At 36.8% G+C, this 24,974-nt stretch overlaps 1 protein-coding gene across 1 annotated transcript; it reads right to left on the reverse strand.

The window, feature by feature from the left end:
- WASL (Wiskott-Aldrich syndrome-like) lies at positions 1–23,045 on the reverse strand. Its single transcript, XM_010077019.1, has 11 exons — positions 22,916–23,045; positions 21,640–21,726; positions 21,038–21,134; positions 16,077–16,100; positions 10,972–11,140; positions 7,626–7,668; positions 7,090–7,243; positions 6,237–6,254; positions 3,330–3,853; positions 1,826–1,934; positions 1–464 (listed from the first exon to the last, which is right to left on the reverse strand). Exons 1-11 carry the CDS (start codon positions 23,000–23,002, stop codon positions 403–405), a joined length of 1,374 nt encoding a protein of 457 aa, XP_010075321.1. The 5' UTR covers positions 23,003–23,045; the 3' UTR covers positions 1–402.
- Positions 23,046–24,974: the final 1,929 nt, after the last annotated feature.

Here is a 24,974-nt window from a genome sequence, read left to right on the forward strand (position 1 = left end):
GTGCTATACTAGGTTTTAATAAGAAAATTTAGATACAGAAAAAGTAGGGTATGAAAATAGTGTTTTCCTTCTTGCATTATAACTAAATTACATTAAGGTTTTTGTCAGTCTCACATATTACATTTAAACTCCCTTATTGATGGAATGGAAAGTATTCACATGTACATGATCATCCGGGTGTAAACTTGCACACATTAACAGGGAGTAGCTTTGTAGAGGATTATGACAAACCTTTACAGATTAAATGAGGTATTGCACAGATTAATAAAAAAGCAAAAGGCAACAAAAATATACAGCAAATTGGTAGAACATTTACATGATAATTTTACAGAATCCATAGACAGAAAGTAGTGTTTAGTATATCATTCACCTTAAAAAAAATATATATATAATAATATATGATCAATCATCCCATTCGTCATCATCCTCAAAGTCTTCTTCATCATCTTCATCCTCATCTTCATCTGTAAGACAAAAGTCAGTCACTTACATGCACTGAATTAACATGACAAAAGGGTTACAAATTCTCCAACAGCTTTCTGAAAACAGAACAGTCAGTTCAAGAAGGTCAGGACAATACATTTGGTAACACTCTATTTTAAGATTGCTAGACATGACATTTAGTTTAGATAGATACCAGCTGAAAGTTACGTCTAATTTGTTTCCTTTCTCACTCCTTTCCCCAGGAAGAAAAATGTATCTTGTTTTCCGCTATGCGGAAAAAGAATCAGAAGTTCTCATTTAACACTTACTAATTATTACTCTTTCTTAGAGACTATGAGAGTGGCCAGATTGGGTTTTAAACTTCAAGGACAGACTGATTTCTGAAACACAAGAATTGCTACCCCAGGTTTACCTCATAACAGGATTTCTGTTTACTGCATAAGCAAATAATGTTGAGAGCTAAAGTCCGTTGTGGTTACTGGCATATTCCAAGCTGTGTAAGGCACAGCAACTTCAATATCAATGTTTGCTGTTAACTTTATTCAGCCTTGCACTATTTTTATATGTATCATAATTTACAAATTGTAGCCTGTTAAAATTAAACTACTTATTTGTTAGGCAAGAGCATTTCCTTTCCTAGGAAAACACCCTTCTGTATTTAATGTATGTAAAGTACCAAAATTGGAGATTACTGTATAGAGCAGCAAATCAACAAACTATATGGCACTTAGTCAAACAGTCTGCAGACTGCAAGGGCAGTTTTAGAATCAAGGCAGGCTCTGGAAGAAAAATATATCAAAGCCCAAACTGCAGCTACTGAACTGCATTTATTACAAGCTGGTATTTGAGAAATGCAAATCCTCTTGCAACCTTATTTTTTCCAAGCACTGAAGTGTGAAAAGTTGATTCAGCACTAATATGGGACTAGTCAAGTAACACTACTTATCTGATTATTATCCAGCAGGTGGCATCCAAAGCACACTCACTGGAAGTCACAGTTTTAAGCATATGCATCTTTGCTTTGGCTTCTAGAAACAGAACTAACATTAAAAACCTTCCTTCCTAAATATTTGACAATGTATTTCATCAGATATTTAACAGATAAAAATAAGTCAGTTGTAAAAAAAAAATTAATTTTTATAAGGATATTAACCTTGATTATTAATTTTTAATTCAATATTACTGCAAACTACTACACACCAGTAATTCACAGTAGCACAATGTAACCATTTGACCCATCACTAGGGGTCTGCGTAGAGCATTCTGTATTGGACTGAAAAATGCTGAAATCCATGCTTTTTTCAACTATTTTATGTTGAATAGAAGCGTTAACTCTTGAAAACTTGACACCATGAGGTCAGAAAAATTCCATCAGACTCACCTGAAGAATGAATGGCTTTGCTCCTTTTCTGCATAACTTCCATTAATGCACCCACAATTCCTGAGGTGGGTGCGGGTGTAGGTGGTGCACTCTCCTGGCCATCTGATACCTTGGAAAAAAGGATACATTAGAGAGATACAATTAGCAAAAAAGAACCCGTGTATTTCTAGATAAACTTCCTTATAAGATTAATGAGTTTATTTTCAGCCAGAAGGAACAGTGACACTGCAGTTTGTTTCTTTAGCTCAAGCTCAATTTAAGTCTTTATCCATAAAAAAGTCAAACTCTTCTCTTTTGCCACATAACACAACTGTAGTTAGCCCATACTCAAGATTAAATATTTCAGCTCTGACTATCATGAAATGAGCACTCAGCTAGAGGAAAGTTTCTTAATACAGTTGTACAGGCGTGACTTGTGTGGCTGCACAATCATTACGTATTTTATCCTTGGTAGGTACCACAAGATATTTTTCTTGTTTGGGGTTGCTGATCAAGTTGACAATCCCTTCTGAAAGTAATACAGGTATGCAGTTGCAAAATCTAACAGTAAATAAATACTAACATGCCCTCACACTTTTTGCATCAGAAGCCTCAAGTGCGGAAAAGTGTCAAATAAAAAAAAAAGCAGAAGTGAGACTAGATGAGGGTTTATAACAGTAAAAATGAAGTTGAACAAAAAATAGCTGAAGGTTAAATGAAAGCTGTGAGAATACACAGTCTAAACCAAATGTGTAAAGAACACAAGGAAGGATAGTGAGAGATGACAGCCGAAAAGAGACAGAGATAGTTTAGAATTGAATCACCTTCTAGGTATAACATCCTCTCAATGTCAGCTGTCAGGCTTTTTGTCCAACTTATACCTGTGAGTACATTTTATGCAACCTAGAAAGTGGAGCCACCTTAAGGCAAAATTATTTTGAAGATATTCAGTGACATCAAGAAAAAATAGTTACAGTAATAGCCTGAGCTGCTGCAGGAACAGCAGAGGCATCCCTCACAGGCAAGGCTTTTCCAGACACAGGCAGCCACCTTCTTTAGAAGCCTCAACATTTGCAGAGCATAAGTCCATTAAGATGGGGAAAAAAAATTTCTATCATTTGCCTTCCATTACCATTACTGCTGAACTCATTCCCTGCAGCTGTTTAGATGATTTTACTGAAGTATTCAGAAGACGAGCAATCTTTCATAGCTCTCGCAAAAGTTCTTCACAGCCACAGTACTGTGGGTATCACCATTGTAGAATTTATGCTTAAAGCTTTACTGAAAGCTTTACTGAAAAGTGAGAAATGTATTTGAAAAAATTATAATTCCATGCACCAGTACTCATCCATAACAAATATGTGTTCTAAGCATTTTCTTGGTACTACTGTTTAAAGCATCACTTCAAAAATCCTAAAAGGTATGATGCAGCCCAAAACAGAGCTGCAATCTACTGTCCACACTGCAATACCGCAGCCATCTGCAAGTCTGAAAGAAACATGTCTGAGAAACAGCTTTTACTCACAGATTTCAGCTGTATACCCTGTCGTATCTGGTCTAACAGTGCATCTCTTCCTGAGCAGGACACTGGTCGACTGTTCTGTTCTACTTTCTTTAACTGAGCTCCTTCTCTGATTTGATCCAAGAGTGCTGCTTTGTTTCCAGCAGGAACTGGAAGCTGGTGATCGACCTCTGAAGGCAGGCCAGGTGGTGGAGGAGGACCAGGAGGGGGTGGAGGAGGAGGAGGTGGTGGAGGAACAGATGACCCACTCGCTGGTGGTGGTGGCGGTGGAGGAGGAGGGCCGGAGGGTGCAGATGATGAATGCACTGGTGGTGGTGGAGGATACATCCTGTTTGGTGGAGGTGGGGGCACTGTTGCACCAGGTCTAGATGGAGGTGGGGGTGGAGGTGCTGCAGTGGGAGCTCTTGAAGGAGGTGGAGGTGGTGCCCCTCGGCCCCTAGCAGGGGGAGGAGGAGGGCCTGAGCTATGGGGAGGGGGTGGTGGAGGTTGAAGGGGTCCTCCTCTGCACGGTGGTGGTGGAGGTGGAGCTGAAATTAAAACAAAACAAATTTGCAATTACATCTTACTCAATATCTAGTAAGTCTTTCAGAGACTAGCAGAAAAAGAAATACAGCTTTGTATTGCCTTTTGCAAGGATCTCTGTGCCTGTGCAAATTTTACAAGATCTACATTAAGTTGAATATAGCTGAATATAAGCTATGCTTATATGAATGCAAACCAAGCTCAATATAGCCCATATGTCTGTTGTGTATTTTGTAAAAGAATCAACACTGCAGGAAGGAAGTGTAATACATAGAAAGACTAATTCAAGTCACAAAACAAGCCTGGTCATTAATTTGGGTTGGGTTTTATGGTAGCAGTTTTCTTCAAAATCCAAGTGTATCTTAAGTTAGTGTCTCAATTTGTCCTGACAAAATGCTGAAAAAATTTCAAAAGAATCCTCTATAATTTTATTGAGCTAGGACTGAAAGCAAGAGAAAGCAGTTTTAGAAAATACACTTAAAATGAAATACAGAGTTTCCACTTCATAATCTATCCATTATTTTATTAGGGAATAACAGAGGCAAACATTTTTTGAAGTATCATCTTCTAGTAACAAAAAAAAAAACACTACCAAGGCATTACGACGCAGCGTGAACTGACTCCTAGTCCCTTTTACTGAAAGTTAGTTCCAAGAATACCTTTATGGTAGGGACCATAGAAAGGAAACAACTTCAGGGCTACTTCAAAACACACAGGATCATTTTTATATGAAGTGGCCTTGAAATGTACTTACTCTGTTAATGGCATTTTAAATGGCATCCTTTCATTTCCTCTTCCATTAGGCATCTAATGGCTTGTGGTACTTTAGGTTGTGTAGTTGTTGCATGTAACTATTTAATAATCCAGGTGCCATCATAAAACTAAGAAAATTTATATTTGATTTCATATGCTTTTATAACGAAAAGGGTATTACACTCAATAAGACAGTTCTTTACCTCTTCTATTATCTGCTGAGAAAGCAGGCTGTCTTCACTGGAACAGAAAGCGGATATCCCTAAAAAAGGGATTTTGAGGAAGCAGGAGACACTAGTGCCTCAGTGCTTCTTAGAGAAACATATCCCTCCTAAAATTACATTTTATGTTCCTAAGTTCCACAAACTACTCTGGTTTTTTCCATCCCTTCAAAAGAACAACATGGGGAGAATCTCCTCTCAAACTTCATATATTTTCCAAGATACATACTGCCAGTATTCATTATTTTAAAAAAATTCCACCGCTTTTTGACTGGCACAACTGCAGTTTGCTTTTCTGCCATTGGAGGCCAGTATTTTCAAACATAACTTACTCAACAAGCACTACAGACAGTATTGCTGAAAAGATAGACATGGTCATACTCCAGAGTTTGTAGTGTGTATATTTTGAATATACGGTTGAAATTTTCTTGTGGGGAAGGGGGTTTATTTGCATCATCTCTAGAGAGATATGGCACGTCCAATCTGTGGAAACAGAGTGCAGGAGTTTTTATAAGGCTTGTCCCCACTCAACTGATGTGAAATGAGGGAGGAGGAACAAGGAGGGGGCACCACTACCTCATCTCTATCCCCTCCCCCGACAGATGGTACAAGCAAAGCAGGAAAATAATTTCGTTTTTTATAAGTGCACATCAATCTGAACATCACTATTAACAAAAAAGAAGTTGTAAAATCTTCTATTGATGTTATTGTCACGAAAAAATAAAACCAACTGTACCAAAACTAGGGATAGGGCAGGAAAAACAGAAAAGTAGCTTCCATCTGAGCAGGACAATGTTTCTGCAACTCTCTAGTCAGCATCCTATCAGGATGAATATGCAAGCACAGAAATTCTTGCAATAAACACAGGAAAATGTGTTTCAGCTGAGAAAGAACACTTCAAACAGCAGTTAAGCCTACACATCAAATAACATAATTGTAGATAAACCCACTGAAATGCTGGAATATTTTATCTACCTCTATCAAAAGGCACAAAGGTAGATTATTATCATGCATGTTAAAGATGAGGCAGCTTTTCTTTCAATTGCATACATGCAAGTGGCTGTAACTTGAAGTTAACACACACATAATAGAAAACCAGGCATTTTTAAAGTATTTTAAGCTAGTCATAAGACTCCAAGGCAAGTCTTCTCAATCCAATTTTATGGTCAGCTATCTGGGACCAACAACTCTGTAAACACTTAGTAAAGATTATATAAAGAAACTGACAGGTTTCTTACTGAGGAAAAAAAAATTGCAACTGAAATTTTCCTTTCAATTTAACTAAGAAGTTTGACTATAATTTTTAGTATTGCAGTCAAACAGATGTGGACTACGGTATCTCATCTAGGAAAGAAATCACACAGCAGCATGAATACTTTGAAGCATACGCTTAGATGCCAGCTGAAATACATACCGCTCCACCGTGGGGGACCTAGGGAATAAACGTAACAAGTCATTGTACCCGGAACCTGGATCTCTTCAGTCACTCGAGCATTTTTTCAGCAGTTTGAAATGGCCATAATTTTAATGGCATTTATATCCCATTTCTCTTGAGAAGTGTTCCAGGCAAATTTTTCAAAAGTTTGACATTTGCAGTGTAATTTCCAGACTGACTTGCCACGTTCCAGTAGATAAGGCATTGGCTGAGATCACACTTAAAGGTTGGGCAAGAAATAGCTTATTTGAGAATTTTCTTGCAGGAGAATCCTGCTCGAAACCAGTACTTTTTACTTTAAATTAGAAAATTTTACTTTAAAGTAGAAAAAAGAATTTTTAAAACAATACAAAATTTGCAGGCCTCTAGCTGTTGCAAAGCTCATCACCCAGGGCTGACGGGGTAAATGGGCATCACACATTCACCTGTCAGCCATGTACTACTACTATAACTGACAACAGCAATATGGCTTCTAAGATTTTAATTTATTTATAAGATTGAGATTATCAATAAATATGCAACATACACAGTCTGAAAAATTGATATGGAACATACTGCAGAGCTTTGCAGTCTGACTAAGTGTTACTGGAAATTACTTAACTGACATAGATAAGACCCTTATTCGTTAGGGAACAAGCAGTCTCATGGGTCGTGCATGAACATTTTTACATAGCACATGGTGTATAGAAACATTATGAAAGTCAATGCAACTGCAGTGACATGAAGTCCAGAGAAGAGAATAAAAAATTCCTTATAATCAACAGCTTCTACTCCAATTCTTACAGCAAAAAATGCCCTACTAATTTTTACGTGGAGATAAAAGGAATCTCACCTTGTCTGCGCAGTTCATTTTTAACAGCTTCCACACCTCCTGTTTTTTCAATGAAATCATATATGACCTTTGAAGTTTCTTTGTCTTTTAGTTGAGCCTCTGAAATTCCACACAGATCAAACAGGTTTTTCAGTTCTGGGTCTAAGTTGTTCACCTGCAAGTCAGATACATTAGTTTTAAGTAGCTTGAACTAGAAGAATTTTTTAAAATATCATTTCCATCACTGGAAAATAACTCACAAACCACGTAGCTAAAAGGAACAGCAAAGTCAAGGACATGTCTTTGCGTTGACTCTTCAGCCAGAAAAGACTATTTGAGGGGAAAAAACATGCAAATCTCTCCTAAATCCTGGATCTCTGCTATTCCCTTCTACTCCAACATCTCTCTATGTTTGAAACATATTATAAAATCATAATTTATAACTATTTTGATGTACAATTCACTTTTTATTTAATGCCAATCTTTACAATTTACATTAAAAAGCCTCTAAAGCTTTTAATAATTCAGTGTCTTGAATAACTTATTGAATTACTTACATCAAAACCTGTGTTTGGATCCCAACCAACATGTCCAATGTGTCTAAAAAAAGCAGAAAACTCCATTTAATCAGCATAAAAAGGACCCTGTTAACTAAAATAACAGGACACCAAGGTAACTGGAGATTACTACCAGCTTCTACCTCCCGTCTAATTAAGACAGTAAGCAATTCTTACTCCTCAGTGCCCCACTTGAGAATGGAATAGTAGAACTTCCTTTACTCACACCTTTTCTCTTACGTTGAAAAGACCAAGTGGAGAAGTCATTTCCCCCCTTAGGTTACGGTCTGTGGCAAAACATGAAGGTGCATATAGATAGTGATGGAAGACTGCACAGAGATTGAGGGAGGATTTTAGCCTTTATATAGTAACTGGACTTTGAGTTACTGCCAAGGCCTTCAGTGTCACGAAGCTGGGAAACCTCGTCCCTGTCATCACTGTTTGTTCTCTCATCACCCTTCTCCCATTCACTTCTTTCAAGGAAAAGTCAGGACTGTTTTTAGTTGCCATCTTCCTAGGCTTCAAGTAGACATTTCACATGTCTTCTAAAGTATTATTTTATGTTATTTATATTATTTTATATTATTTAATGCTATAATCAGCTAAAAAGGCAAAAGAGTTTGTGCCTCTCCAAGCTACTTCACATAGCTGTTGTTGGCTATAGAAGACAGAACCATAATTTTACCAGTACTTCATGTTTTGTCTTTTTGACAATAGCCAGTTCTAGAAACTCAACGTAGTCTTCAGGAAGTCCAACTCAGAGTTTTAAAAATACCAGGTGAGCTATTAGTAGCCAATACAGTTTAGCTTAAGCTTGTCCTCATACAGTGCCTAGTGTAACAGACCTTGTATTCTTGCTTGGGTCTGTTAGTACCACCAGCCCAAGTTTTCTTAATGAGAATACTGAAGCTCAATGATCAGTTTTGGTATAACTAGGATTAGTTAACTACTTAATTTGAGGAGCAAGAAGAAAAGTAAAAGACCTGGTTTAAAATGACATTATGTTACAGAAAAGGCAAAAAAAAAGAAAGCCCCTTATTTTGCCTAAATATTTAAATGTCTTTCACTACCAAAACATGGGATGATTTATTGATTACAGAATTCTGGATGTTAAGCTACAGCTTGCTTCACACAAATTAGACATGCATTTCCTAATACATAGTCTCATATCCGACTGTAATGTATTAACTGGCATATGGAACTTGACAGACATTTACCAGCCGATACAATCTTACCCACATATTTCTAAGTATCTGTGCAATTCAGAATGATCTTTTAAGAGACTGTGAGCATACAATTCAGAGCTTAGTCCACTTAATTGATATTAAAGTTTATATGGAGTAGTGTTAGCATTATTTCACATTTATTTTTCAGCCCTCAGAGTAAAATAAGTTACTTGTACACACTGACTTTAACACATTTGTTTTCAGGGGTCTTTTCAACGGAAATACCTACTTACCATGTACCTGCAATTCTCATGTTACTTAAAAGAATGTATACAACATTAATATAGCTTATTGCTAAGTAGAGTTTGATTGGTTTTTTTTCTCAGAACACTGAAAGTCTCCATCTGTCTAACAGAAGGCATTTAAAAGTTTTATCTACTGATTGCAACTTTGATCTGCCATAAAAAAAATAGTGACAGTGCTGGTCTTCACCACTATCACAGCTCAAGTTATATACAAGTTATCCTACTGGCATATTTGCCTAACAAGACCAAACACCAGTTCCCACGTTTGTACAAAACCAGAAAATGAAGTATCTTACATAGTAAGGTAACATACAGCTGTACTCTACAGAACCTTAACTAAAGCTTAAAGGTTAACTTAAGCCAAACAAACTAGACTTTCAATCTTCTTTTGCAAACGTTTACCACTTAAAAGTTGTTGTTACATTTAATGATACCAGAACATATCTTTTGTTTGAACTTCATTAAATATTTTATCATCTTATTATCAGCTTTTCTAGGTCAGAACCTGATAGACATTACAAACAAAGTCTCAAATACATTTTTTATCTATGCTACTGCATAAACCCTTCCACAAATTCTGATCAGAGGTAAGACACAATAATGAAAATAATTATTTGCGATTTTATCAGTGTATACTGAAGTCTGCATTAGTAGTGCTACAACAGTGACCAGCTACCAATCACTCTTCAATTTTCTTTGTATCACTCTTCTTTCTTTTCTGCATTTTTCAGTTTAGGTGACACTAACAGATGCAGCACTTCACTCATACTCAGATCAGAAAGAACACGGCTGATGACTGAACTGTCTAAGCACAGTCTGGTTAGGGAAGCATTTTAGCCCATTTCTCCTTTTACTTTCTGTCCACTATCCCATTCTACAGAGCACTCTCTCAAAACACCGTGCAGTAATACGACTGTAACTGGTAACACTAGCATTACTTTTATGGAATTTTAGTCTGGGAAAGCACATTGGTGGAAGCAATGCAAAATAATGGTTCAAAAGAACAAGATATTCACTTAGCATATAAACCTCACTGTTTTTTCTAATACTTCACGAAAACTCATCTTTCCTGTAACTAACTCAAGCTCTTTAAATTCCTGTTGCTTTAGCAAATAAGATACACTTATTTTAAAAGGTAGACGATCAATATACCAAATAAGATACACTTATTTTAAAAGGTAGACGATCAATATACCAAATTATAGTTCAGGGAAACAACAGTTAATTCAGTAAAATGAGCAAACCAAGTTTCATGAAAGTGAAGCTTAAAATGATACATCGTAACTATCCTAAAAGATTGAAGATACATAAGAAATGATATTACAAAAAACCCAGCCCATTCCTCAGAGGTGTATACACGCACGCTGTACTTTCATCATGAGATACGAGTACTAGCTCACATATCAGAACAAGTAAGTTTGTAAACAGAAGGCCAGAGATATAAATATGGGTATGTCATTTCTGCTGCTATGACAAGTCAGGATCCACATGTGTATTTTGCATGACAAAACACAGCTAAGCAGGCACAGATGTAAAAATAAGCGTTAAAAGAGTTGACCCATTGAGGCTGAATAAGCCTGCACTGAGCTGACTACTTCAGTAAAGCATCTCAATGAAGCTAAATTGTTTCTTAAGCTATTTTAGGACAGCAAGTTACTTTTTGTTTACAGCTGCAGTAAACTCCTCACCTGTGTATAAGCTAACTTGCTTTTAAACCCCACAGTATTTCAGCTAGCATTCACTGTAGTTCAGGTTATTCACAACAACCACACATTCAAGTCTTGAGCGTTTGCCAGTGTGATTGACACACACCAAAAAAACCCAACAAAATTCCCACCCACAAAAAACGAAACCCAAACTCAAAAGTGTCCTTACTGGAAATTAGATGGTGTTCCAATATCTGCCTTTGTCAATCTTCTCTTCTTAGTTTTTCCTTTCTTCTTTTCTTTGGTATATGAAATATTGTTGACTTGTGGAGTATAAAATCTGTTAGTTGTGATTTCCGGGTTTTTGATATCAACAGTTGCCATTGGCAGATTTGGGCCTGTGAAGGTAAAGTACAGGATTTTTACTATTGTGTTTCAACAAAGCCATATTTAACCTATAAACCTTTTTTTTTTTTAAAGTGATAAAATGCTTGTATTGTAGCCATAGTTCTACATGCCCCATGCATCCAGTTGGGTTCTGGATATCAGATGCACAGACTAAGTTATTTGCTGAAGAAATAAAAAAACCCAAGGTTGCTAAAGCAGAGTAATGGCAGAAAGATTTTCTAAACTAAAATTTGCTTTTTGCAAATTTGGCAAAGAAATTAATTTTAAACTAAAGAGCTTTTGAGTGCACAGAACACATGGAATGAGACACATTAAGGTATAGCCTAGCTACAATCCTAGACAAGCTCAAAGAAGTGAGTGCCATAAACAGTAACACCCAGCCATGCCCTTACCTTGGCAGCACAGTAAACTGATCTTAAAGGAGAGGGAGCCTTCACTTAATAAACCCCAAGTGGAAATTCTTTCTGCCATCACACACAGAACCTGAACATGGCAAGAACTTCAGAAGGCAGCTCTGGACATACTGCTGTCTTCAAATATACGACAGTATCTATGGAACTACTCAGGATTTCCTATGTCTTACTCTTTGACCGGTTTACAAAAGAATTGAAGTCCCAGATAAGAAAGAGAGCTTGAAGAGTAGTAACAGTAAAAACACCACCAGAAATACAAATTATATATAATATAACCTCATTCTTCCTTTTAAACAATTCTGAATTATTACTCCAGTTATTTAAAATGCATCTGAATTATACTCCTGCCAATTTCAGCACTTTAGTATTATGCCGCTTGCATAATACTAGCAAATAAACAAACCCGGCATGTTTTCCACTCAGTTTTTTTAGCTTTGACAGAAGATAACTCTTGACACAAGCAATTGATAGTAATATTTAAATACTAAGAGACAATTTATGCATTTTTCATATATATATATACACACACATCTGTATGTATACACATGTATATTTTTAAAGAAATCTGCAAAAAGGGTAAGTAATTTCAGTTTTGTAAGAATGAGATTAAGCAGACAATTTAAGACCCATTTGTCCAGAAATAGCTTGAAAACATCCTCTACTTGCCTGTGAGTTTCTACTCAATGGTTAGCAAATCAATTAAAGTAAGACTCATGCATCCAGTCTTACTGGGCAGATGATAAAAAAGTCTAATTAGACTTTGATAAATCTGAACCTTATGTTGACACTATTTTTTCATAACTGCATTTTGTACAGATAATTTAAAGTTCTCTAAGCATTCTGAAAGGATCAACAACCCTTAGGTTCCACAGTCCAAAGTCCAAGTCAGAAAAGGAGAAGCAGACAATACAATGGATAACATAGCTGACATTTGTAGTTTAACACCTCTGTGGGAAGCACCTAGTCCTCCCAGAACAAGAAACAAGAACAGAAAAAAGACACCAGGCTAGACAAAACTCCTCTAAAAACATACTCCTACATTCCTGTAGGACTCTTAAAGGACAAGATGTAAAACTGCACTGAAACTGCACAAAGAATTTCTGAAATGTTTTCTGCTAAGCAGAAACACTTTGATCTAGAAATGTTATGATCTAGACAACTGTCCTTTGAGAATACCAAAGCAAATTGACCACATACGGCTATGCAAAACAATTTACATTGTTAAAATTCCACTTCAAGTTAGCATTACATTCACTAATCATCAAATATTATCAACCCAAAACTGAACAAGTGGAGTGAAGTAAAATCTTCAGGATGGACAGAAAATTAGTCTTAATTTCATTAGGGTCAAAACCAATACCACTGTAGGAGTTAATTTTCACTTTAATCACCTATTTTCTCTATTATAGTCTACCTATTTTCACCTATTATATTGATATTTGTAGTTTCAACAGCTGTACCAACATTCAAAAACAAACACGTACCTTCGCCATGCTAGGAAGTTCATAATATTCTTCTCACAATTCCTAACAGTCTTTAAAAATGCACCTTTCTGCATATAAAATCCTGAACTAACCATACATGGTTTTAACTATGTAGAGCAGCAGCCATTTGCCAACTGAAGCTGTATTCAGCTGAGCTCAAATTACAGATTGATAGCCTGATTCATTGATACTAATATTTATGCAAGAGACCACAGTAAACTCTTAAAATATGAAAATTTTTCTTACCATCATGTTTAGACCTTAGACGCCCACGAGGGATAAAAGACCCTTGGAAAGAACTGTACTCTTCTAGAACTGCCATATTTATATCCAGTAAAATTTTTCCCATCATAAGACATGCACCTTCCCCGTCAGGTGTAGACAGCTCCACAAATGAAGATGAGAGAGGCATATAGAGCTCATCGTTAGGAAGCACCTGACAGTACAGTGACCTTAAGCATCCACTGTTATCAATATCTGGGATAGCTTCAGAAGGGGCTCCAGAAAATGTAGTACAGAACATTTTGAAGTGTTAATTCTATGAAATTCTCTGTATTTTATTTAGAGCCTCTGTAGGCATCTGACCGAGACTATAGACAGCCTTACAATAAATGCAAACTATTCTAGTTAAGAGCCAAAACAAAAATCTGCCATGTGGTTCTTAAAGATTCCCTCAAAACCTAATTCTCCGACAAATCCGTGTTTCATCCAGAACTGCACTAAGAGGTCAGCTGAACTACAGTAACTCTTCTTTATTTGCATAAAGAGACCTAGCTATTACAAGTGAGTAGAACATAAATCCCAGGGAATTATAGACTAATACATTTTACATAACTGTTAATGCCAATTTTATTTCAATCCTGCAATTCTACAAAAAAAAAAAAACCTTACATCTGTACCATTGAAAATGTCACATGAAAAGACAGAGTGCTTTTTTCCATGCAGCTTCATCATATGCAGAAAATCCAGACAAACAAGCTTCACTAAAACAAAATTCCCCACAGTATTTCAAGCATGGATCATGTGAGTAGAGAAATGTGACTGTTCTTGTTTTTTCAGTTTTAAAGGTAATTATGCATTGACAGTACAAAAAAAGCAGGTGTTGCTTTTCCTCTTCCTCCCCCCAACACAATTTCACTGTATATGGAGAATAAAACAAAAAGCATCTGATATTACAACAGTTTTTCCCCAGTTACAACTTGAGAGTATATATCTGCTCTAGTCCGAATTCAAAAATGATGAAATGCAGAGGCTATAACCCATGGTCTGAGCATGTCTCACCTTTGACTACAGAGGGCATGAACACACCTAAATTTTCTAGCAGAGAAGCTAGGCATTACAGAATTGTACAGAATCAGAAAAGGAAGGTAAGACAAACCGTGAAAGAGTACATAGACTCTCAGTGAAAGAGTTTACCAAAAAAGCAGAGATGCTCAGAGCTTTGACGAGTGATTATAAAACCTGAAACACTGGGCATAAACCTATGCATTCCACAGAATATTCAAGATAAAGGCATTAGATCAATGAATGCAAGTTTAGTATGCATAATTTTTCTCAAAAAAGTTGTTGCTTGAGGTCCTACAGGGTGATTTATAAGAGTTTTTTAAGGACAGAAGTTTACAGATTTAGTTTTCTTAAATCTTATTTCAATCACAGATAGCAAACTAGACAAATTGTTTGTGTTACTGTTGGTAACATTTACAGTAGAGACAGAGGCTATATTTTTGTGGTAGGTGGCATTACACAGTCACCACTTGCTGTTTTAATTCCCATCTTCTCTGCAGACATTGCTGTCAGGGATGAGCTGCTTAGGTGAGCAGAAGCAAGTGTCGCTCAAGAGGCAGAACAGTTAAAACCTCCTGAAAGCTGAGTAAAGCTGGTAAGATGATCACAGATGGTATTACTATGATTGTTTCAAAACTAAACAATCCAGTCACAGGTGAAGCAATTGATACCAAAAACACCTGGCCTAAACTGATGATTGCCTGAACTTCCTCAAAACTTAATGTTTATGGAAAGAGTAGTTTTCTGAGAAGTACTCCACATGAGGGAGAGTTTATTAGCATATAAAAGATATCAGTAGTTCCCATAACTCAAGATTAGTTAAGGATTACCTATTTTGGTGACCTACCAAGATGGCTGGAAGCCTCAGTTAGTACAAGTTTAAGACCACCTCCTCAGGCCATAAGGGGACCTCAGATGATTAGCTGACTACACCCTTGCTCAAGCGGCAAACTAACAGACACAGTGATAAGACCTGTGATCTGGATCACCCACAGAAATATCCCAAGAGAAATCCCTTTTTAACTGCAGTGTGAATTCAGAACTACAAAGACTCCAAACTTGATATTCATTGATGTGCATTTTTCACTTGATTTTAGAATAGATGATAAAAAAATTTTGATCAAATTGATACATAGTTTTGACACCTTCCATCAATTTAAAGACAGGATTTCCTGAGGAACTTGTATCTTCATGCCAGTGAGGGGTACTCCTGAGAGACAAATAGATTCAGACAATCCTTCATGGAAAAAAAAACTTAATATCAACAAAGATATGACATATGACGAAAAGGCTATGTCACATGGTTAGCCGGATGCACTGAAATTGAAATGTTACATGTGTTTTATGAAATCAGTCATCATTATGCTTGCCCACTACATATGCGTATTCTTAAGAGCAAGCAGCAAATGCAAGGTACAAAGTTTTCTTCTGAGTTTAAACTAAAGGGCCTCTGACCTATTTGCAACAAAACATGCTCCTCCAGAAACATTGGTTACAAATGCCAGCTAAGCCACAAATCTTTCAAACTACAGCTAAACAAATACCAAAGAACAGAAACAAAACAAATACACTAACCTCCAGAATAAGAGTTTACTACTTTGGCCACCACATGACTATCCCGAACAAGTTTAAAAGGAAACTATACATAAACAGTAAATGACAGCAGTAGGGAAAAAAAAAAAAAGAAAACAAAACAAAACAACCCCAAAAAACCCCAAAAGCAGTGATTCATGTAAAAAGCTTACCATTTGGTGGGTCTCGTCTTTTTTCTGTTGAAAAAGAAAAAGAGCTATTTATTCATAAGTACCATAGGAAAAAGTAATTGTAAATTTTAGTTTCTAGTGAAGCTTTCAATGACCTTGAAGTCAAACTTAAAAATTTATTAATATCCTTAAAGCCTACTTGTTGTAGAGTTGAAACAAAGCATTACAGACCGCTAAAAACCAATTTAAGACAATAAGCACCAATTTCAAGTGAGCAAACTGAGTAGGAGCATAAGAAAATAGCTACTGAGTTGGTTTCAGACATCTTAACTCCAAAGTAAGGTGAAATATTAAAAAAGCAGCTGTTTTGGTACAACCTATCAAAACAATGTTTTTGAAGCATTATGCTTTCAGATTTCCACTGAATGAGGTTGTTCCTTCATTTTTATTTGAAATATAATTAGCACTTTTATACAGTATTGTTCTCCCACAAAACATCAGATATATTATAATTATTTTTGGTTTTATGCAAAGCAAACAGCACATAGAGGGGGCAAGACATTTCACCTATGTTATCCAACAGGTACTGGAACAATATGGAACAGAACTAGAATCTCTTTAGTACTAATCGAACATTCTATACACAATGCCAAATTGCGTCATGGACCATGAAGAATTTGGCTTGATGATTTAAAATGTAGTTGTAAACATTTCACACCTCAGTAGTCTCAGCCTGTAATAGCAAATTCTCCTTTAAAGGAGATTTCCCTCACTTACTATTAATTCCTATTCACCACAAATAACATTTACCTACCCTGCAACTGTCCTTCAAAACCCTCAGAACACAGTTGTGCTATTTGTGTACCTACACACAATCTTAAGAATTCTGGATTTAGCAATATGCATACAGGCAAGTAGTTTGTCATCTCACCACACATGGCTCTGTAAGGAAGGCTGTACATCCCCCTCCCATTCAGATCTGGAGTGTCTAACAGGGATTCCTACGAGTTTTGTAATAAGAATATGCAACAGATATTTATCTTTTCAGCAAGTCCCAGAAAAACTGCTTATCATATTTTTCCAGACACAAACATAAGGGGAAGGGAGAAGGTGGCTCCACAGATGGTGTTGACTTGGACCTAGTAACATTTTTAAAACAATCTTAGGTGTGCAAGGCAAGTCAGCCTCGTATCAGTCAGCTGGTCTTCAGGTAGGAATAAATAACTTGTTAGGGTCATCAAACATTCAGAGGAAGGTGACCAAAACCCCTTGAGAATCAACTTTTTCTGAGCAAGCCTTCTAAAGACAGACAGTGGCCTCTGAGGTCACAGCAGATTAGTTTTAGGCACAGAGATGGAGAACCTCTGCAAGGGTTCCTCAGCAAAAGGCATTAGGTCTGAGGGGATAATAAAAGGGTTTTTGCCAAATACTGTGCTTTATCTTCCTAGAATATTCAGTTTAAGAAACCACTGCTGTTGTACTGCCAAAAAAACCACTCCTAAACTCAACTTTTAGAACATAATTAGAGTTTTATCCAACAACTCAGAGACAGCAAAGGAGAGTGCAGGACTGATTGCAAGCACTTGGCACAGGATGGGAAGCTGGCAAAACCAGGAGGTATTCATAGGAAGTGTTAAGTGGCCTTGTGCCAAATCACAGGAATCCATTACAATTTTCATTAAAAGAAAGAGTTCAAGCAATAAGATAGTGGAAAACAAAGCAAGACATTTTAAACACTTCCTGAAATTTTTGCTGGGTATATAAAGGATTAATTTGTAGCCCAAAGATAGTAGATCTGTTTTTCTGTGGTTTCCACTGTCGACCAGAAAATACAAACTCCTGTTCTGAAGTGCAGATGACCCGCCTGGAGACTGGCAAGCTTCTCCTTTTTTGAAGATGGAGATGTCTACTGATCCAAAATAGATCAACTTCACCAGCTGCCTATGTCCAAAAAACACAGCCCCCTTCAATAAATATTCCTAGAAACAAGAATGATCTCTGCTGAGACTTGAATCCAATGCAAGCTGAGAAATTCAGAGCTAGCCTTGTCTCCCAGGTAGCAAAAACAAAAGCTGTGACCAAAACTGGAGGAAAAAAATAAAAATAAAAAAACCCCACAGCTTTCCCTATTAAGTATCCAGCTTGAACCTTATGAAGTGCACTAGGAAGGGCGTAAGGAGCTAAAAGCTTGTGGAGGAAAAAGGTAGCGTCAGAAGAGACTAACAGAGCTCCTGCCCACAAGCTACAAGCGGTCCATAAAAACTAGTCAAGAAGCCTCCTACTTCAGAAAGGCAGCTAAGAACAAGGTTCTGTTCTACAAGTCTCCACTGCCCTCCACGTGCTCAGCATGCGGAAAGGACAATTATGCATGTACACACATTAACGGTTCTGAGGCAAGATAATAAAAATAAAAGCTAATAGTACCTACATACAAGAATGCAGGACACTGACAAGCACTGAGAAGAGAAACGATGTGTTCGGCCTCCTTAACGAGGGAAACTATTTGGGACCAGTTTAAAAAGTAAATGGAGAGATTATTTAAATAAGTCTACCAGAGAAGTTAACTAATTAGAGCAATTTCTTCCTAACCTAACGTTAAGAATTTAATTGACTTAAAAAAATCAGAATTTAGCTAGATGAAAACCATCCTGATATTAAAAAAGACTAAGATAACACATCAATAATTCTTTCTCTGCCTTTCTCCCTCATTCAGTTCTCTCACAGATACTTTGTACATCTGCAAGCTTTTGTACATACTCTATTTGGAGCCAAACTTTCACCTCTGGAACTCCAGATAGACTTACTCAGGAGCTGTCTGTATCCTAGAGTGCATTTCATGCCAAGAGGAAGAGCAGAATACTGTTGCCTCTTCTTGCAGCTGCTAGACAATATTTTGTGTACTAGTCTCGGCACAAAGACAGTTTCGTGAGCCAGAACTGCTGTTCTTGCTACCTTCCAACAACATAAGCTTTCCATAAGACTCCTGGAAAAGTCTCCTAGCAAGCACTGAATGGTATAACAGGCTGCTAAGTGATCACATGTAGTACTCATTTCAGTTGAAAGCATGTCAGGTGGCGTTGTTATGAAATAAAACATATTTTGGAAGGTATAGGAGTAAAAATCCCATTAAAACAGAAAGGCATAAAAAACTACCAGACTATTACCTCTGTGTTTGAGGTTAAGATGCATTAAAATACACACACACAATTTAGGTATAATTGTAAATAATATACAACCTTTATATCATTTATAGTATATAAAAATCTACGTATAAATTAATATATGTTCTATATAAGCATTTCTATATAAATAAATAAACACAAATAGCAACTCAGCTCTGACTTGGGCAAGTGCAAAGCCCTGTTCTTTGAAAAGCACAATTAGATACAGTCGCATCAACGACAAATACAGAACTCCATCTGGTGGCTTGACTAAGGAATCTCATGACTGTTTTCAATTCTTGTTTTGCAGCTCCTAACAAGAAAAAAAACTTTTGAGCTTTTTGCTTTGGTTTTGGGTTGGTTTTTTTAATATTACAGTCATCTTTAAGTTGCAAGTGTTTGTGGAGGGGAAGTTGTTTGTTTGTTAAAAGATAATGTTTAGAATAAACTCATCCTACACCATGAGTTTGAGCACACAAGACAAGTTGTTAGCAGAAAGAATAAACAAGAAAAACTTATGTGGTCCTGTGAAAAAAAAAAATCTCTATGTGGAAGGACAGAGGTGAACCTCTGTCCTCTGAACAGGAGGTTTGACTGAACTACTATTTTTGAGCGAAGTTTGCTATGGCCAATAATGCAAACACATTTCTTTCCAAGTCATGCCTGTGCACTGTAGCAGTGTTTTAGACACATAATAGAGTGATACTTCAGGAACAGGAGATCCAAGCTGATGCAAGATTACTTTTACACAACAAGTATGAGAAACTTCATTAATGCCACTTCTTAATGACTCCACTTCTTATGAAACCCTATTAACTTATCCTAATTCTGAGGAGAAGGAATCTTAAATAAGCCATTTAAGCTTCTAGAACAAATGCTCTGCAACTGAGTCACCGTACCTGAATGGAATCGAAGTGCATACATATAGATCATGTATGTTCCCAAGAATACTTGCAAGGATGGCAATCCAAGACGAGGGCTTCCTCCTTTTACACTAGTCTACACTGCACTGCTAGTGCAGTTCAATTCCAGAAGGGAATACAAAAACGCATCGCATTGCTTGAACACAGGTCCATGCTACAGCTTACAGCAAGGCTGAGAAGGTCCATGTGTTCCCAGCGTATCTTATATCACCTTATTCTTCAAGCAGGTAAGTTGTTTATGGGCTCCCGGGAAAAGGACCAGGACAAGATCTGTAGGAAGCCTCAGCTCCCTTCAAAACACTGACCATGTCTCTAAGGCATCTTGCAGCTGGCAAAAAGCATGCTGTGCTTCAGACTGCCCTGTGCTGTTAAGGACAGTATAAGCACATTATGTCTTCTGTTCTTGGCTTCCATCAAGAGCAGTAGTTTTGAATAAAAGATATTTCTCTACTAAACATTGGACCAATGCCAAAAATTCATTCACATGAACTACTGAACATACCAGATGGTAAAATTTTTGTACAACCCACTTGGGCTGAATTTTAACAAATCAGTTATAAACAGCCCAGAGCTAAAAGAGGGTTTAGTTAAATGTGAAAGCAGCTTACAGAAAGATATCTAGTTTTCCCACTGACAGCTTACCATTTTTGCTTCCTCCTGATCTGTATTTTCAAACACCACAACCTTGGGACTCTAGTCTTACGAGGAAACTTACAGCAAGGAGCACCAAGTTAAGTTATTTCAGAAAAATATTATTTTTGCACAATAGAGAAAAGAAGCACACTTCAATAACACAATTACTTCTAAATATAAATATGGCAATAGTGCCTCCAGTAGCTTGCAAACATAGAAGTAACTTCCTGCCTCCCCCCAAAACAACATAAACAATCCTGAATTTAAGATTAATTTGAATATTTACCAGATTTTCTCTGCCGTCGTCCAAGTAGATCTGTTACTGTTTTGCGGAATAGTTTAGCTTCTTCTTCATTAGCAAAATTAAGACCAACTTGACATGTCTGAAAAACATTAATATTCCCCCACCCATGACTAAGAAAATGTTTCAAAGGCTTTCTGAAGGTATAATCAGAAAAAAACATTTGGAAACAAGTCTTAGTGAAATATTCTATGTTAGGATCTGTCTACTGATCAAGTTTCTAGAGATCACGGCTAACAAATTTGACCAAAATCTTGTCACTTGAAATCAAAGAGGGGAGAGGAAAATTTGTGCTTTAAGAATATATTTTACTTCACAAACATAATCTGCAAGTCAACATGCAATTTCACTAAAGGGAGTAGAAAAAGAACTGCATTTCATGCTTCTGTCCTATGGATTAAGTTTTCTAGTTGAGATAGGAAAAAAATCCTTCTATAAATAAGCTTAAAACGCTTCAAGGAACACAGGTAATACTGTACTTTTACAAATAATAAAAAAACCTCAATTACATTAATGGCAGCTAATGTTCAAATGTTCAAATAAAAGGCATTATTTTAAAATAAGTATTCAAAAATGTTGAGACTCACATCTCCAGCAAAGGTATGAAAATATCCTCTAGGACTATTATATACAAAGTTATTGTACAGCTCCTGCTCCCACAATAATTTCCCATCCTGAAAAAAAGAAGAAAAGAATTTTAAAAACTTAGATTAATTGCAGAGTTTAACTACTTTCACAATAGAACCTATTAATGGAAGCTGCATGGTGTTAAGCATCTATCTTGCTATTAACTCAATAAATAAGCTCAGTCAAAATCAAAATATACTGGAACTTGTGGAAGAGCTGTGGATGACTATTCGATCAGGTTACTGTGTTCTGTTCAAATTCCTTCAAGTTCTACAATCCTGCAACAGTGATACTGGTAGCAGTAACAGTGACCAGCAATCAGAATACAGTGATAACAGCAATAGTAATAAAGGAGACTTCCAGCAGTATGTTATTATCTCAGGTTTGACTTGAAAACAGTTAACTTAAAGGGAACAAAAGGCTCAACTTTTTAAGACATTTTATATATTTAAATGGCATTATAGTTCAGGACCCAAGGAACAGGTTTCCCACTAAGTCTAATAGTCAAGTGACCAAATCAAAGTCAAATGCAAGTGATAACTGGAAATCCTGAACAAATGCGAGAGACTTCAAGCACTGAAAGCTGAAAGATAATGAGCAGCTCTTGGCTATAAAGATAATGGGAAGCTTCCCAAAGTCAGGAGGACTTGTGCTTCTCAGTATGACTTTTGTTATGAACACACATCTGGGGCACTTCATCTCTTAGTTTCCATTGTCTTGAGTTAAATATTATAACAGGACAAAGATCTTTAGTATGGCTGTATATTGTGGACGGCAAAAAAAGCAGCTTGTTTGTCCTGCAGTTTTCACATGCACCAACACACCAATCAAAAAGATTGCTTTCATCCGGACAGAAGACAGAATCTACTTTGTTAATATCATCCAAATAGTGACACCTGCTAGAATTGTGACAACTATCTATGTCAGTGACACTATACTAACTTTCACTAGTTTGACTTAATCAGATCTGTAGAGGACAGCTTCTGTGAGCTGTATGAAAATGTCTGATATTTTTTTCATCCATAAATCTGACACCTAGGAAGTAACTTAAATCTGGAATATTAAGAAAATTGCACTTGTCTATTAATAAGCACTTTAATTGCACCGCTTAAAGTGCAACCATTTACTTGAGAACTTCTATGCGTTTGTAGCTACGACAACCTATGTTCATTCAATTCAAAATGGAGAATGAACACAACCAAGCTTAAAGAGTCTGAAAGAAAAGAAGATGCTTACCTTAATGTCAAATATTCTGATAAAATACGACCTCTGTGGATTGTCCTTTACAAGGCAAGCTACACCACAGCATTTCTTTGACCACATGGCATTGCGGTCTGCAGCATATATTTGAACAACTGCTGAAGACATCGTCTAAAAAGAAAAGGTAGCTATTACTTTTAAGGTAAAAATCACAAATTCTACATTTAATCCTTTATCAAAGCATCTCTTAATTTTGTTCCTTGTTCTAGGCAGCAACTTTCATCACTTTCCAGGTGGTAACACAAAGTTCAAATGACCCCAAATCACTTCTACACCTCAGATTTTCACTTATATGGAAGATTTAGACATCTTAATAACCCAATTGAACTTTCTGTTCTTGCTCATAAAATCGGCAAAGAGACTTTGCCTGTAAGAGGCAGATCAGTAACTACGGTGGTCACACAGAGAAGCCCCACTGTGCAACTAAATTTCTTTCTGTTCAGTACTTCAAACTGGATAGAAATGCAATACTCAGGCTAGAACTGTAAATTACACAGTGCCTGGAAACACTCCTGGGTACTGGAACACAACTGTCTACATTGCTTAATTGTTCAAATGGTCTCTGGCATGATTTTAGTCCATGCCAACGAGCAAACTCCTGAAATTCTTGGGCATGGTTTGAGAATTCACATGAGCTAGACTCATTCCCAGTTGGCAACTTGAAATTGTCCTGTTTTCAAGTTAAGAGATTAAGATTATTCCACACTAGATTGCTTCAGTCACTGGGAATGCTCCTGAGGGTATCTTCTAGTACAGATGTAACTTGTATCCTACCTTAAGAGTCCTATGAGGGAGCGAAAATTGGAGCCTTTGAAGAACACTTATTTAGCAGCCAAGTCATAAGGACATAAAGCTTAAAGGCCCTGTAACGGGACAGACCAGATGCTATCTAGCCCAGGATCTAGTCTCCAAGAGCAACAGATGCCTAGGTAAGAACACAAGAGTACACCATCATGCTATGAGAGTATACCACCAGCAACCAGCAGGTTGGAGCTCAAAGCTCCCCTGAGCCACCATGCATGTTTTACAGCACAAGTTGGATTTTTGCTTTGTGAATTTACCTAATCACTCTTCAGACCCATGGGAACTTCTGGGCATCATAGCGTTGGGCAGCATTGTATTTCACAGTTCACTCATGCACTGTGTGAACAATCAGCTACTTTTATCTGAAAATTTGCCACCTGCTACTTTCAGTTGACTGTCCCTCCTAGTTCTTACACTAGGAGATGGTACCAATGGTTTCATAATTGCCATAGTTTTCATGCTACACATGCTTTTGAAGATATTTGTCACACTACTTTGCCCTGTAAGTTCTCTACTATTTAAGAAGTCATACTAGTTTTAAGCCATTCTTGTAACAAGAAAAAAATAAATAAATCTATAATTCTACACTTTCATTAGCCTGATTACTCTCACATGGATCTAGTCCTGCCACATCCTTCTTTGACTGGGGATGAGACTTATGCTGTATGAATCCAGTTTGTTAGCCTTTTGAACACAGGGTTACAAGAATACTGTTTTCTGTTTTGTTCTCTATTTCTTTCCTTGTAAGTCAAAGAGTTTTATTTCCTTTTTCACTATGGAACATCAACCTGATGTTTTCATAGATCCGTTATAATTCCAAGACCCCTCTGGAGGAATTGTATCTAGCCTGAGTAATGGGCTCCATATTAGGTTTTTCTCATCTGCTCTACATCTATTATTTTGCCTTCATCAATACTGACTACTTGCAACAGTTGACTTACCTAGAACACAGCCATGTCTTGTTGCAGTATAGGATTATCTACTAAATACCAATATCACCCATATTGCTTTTCAACAGGTTTAAAATAACCAAAAGAACTACTTAAGTTTCACGGGATTTTTTTTTAATCAAAAAACTTGTAATTTTGTTAAAATACAGTCAAAGTAACATAGCCAGACTGACAGCTACTCCTTGGAGAAGCTACATAACCTTTGCCCAAAGAACTGTGATGTAACTTTCAGAAGTCAAGACATAATTCTGTTCCTCTTTGCAACCACCTCTTCAGAAGTT

The sequence above is a fragment of the Pterocles gutturalis genome, unplaced genomic scaffold, assembly GCF_000699245.1.
Source record: "Pterocles gutturalis isolate BGI_N339 unplaced genomic scaffold, ASM69924v1 scaffold15848, whole genome shotgun sequence".
NCBI lineage: Eukaryota > Metazoa > Chordata > Aves > Pterocliformes > Pteroclidae > Pterocles > Pterocles gutturalis.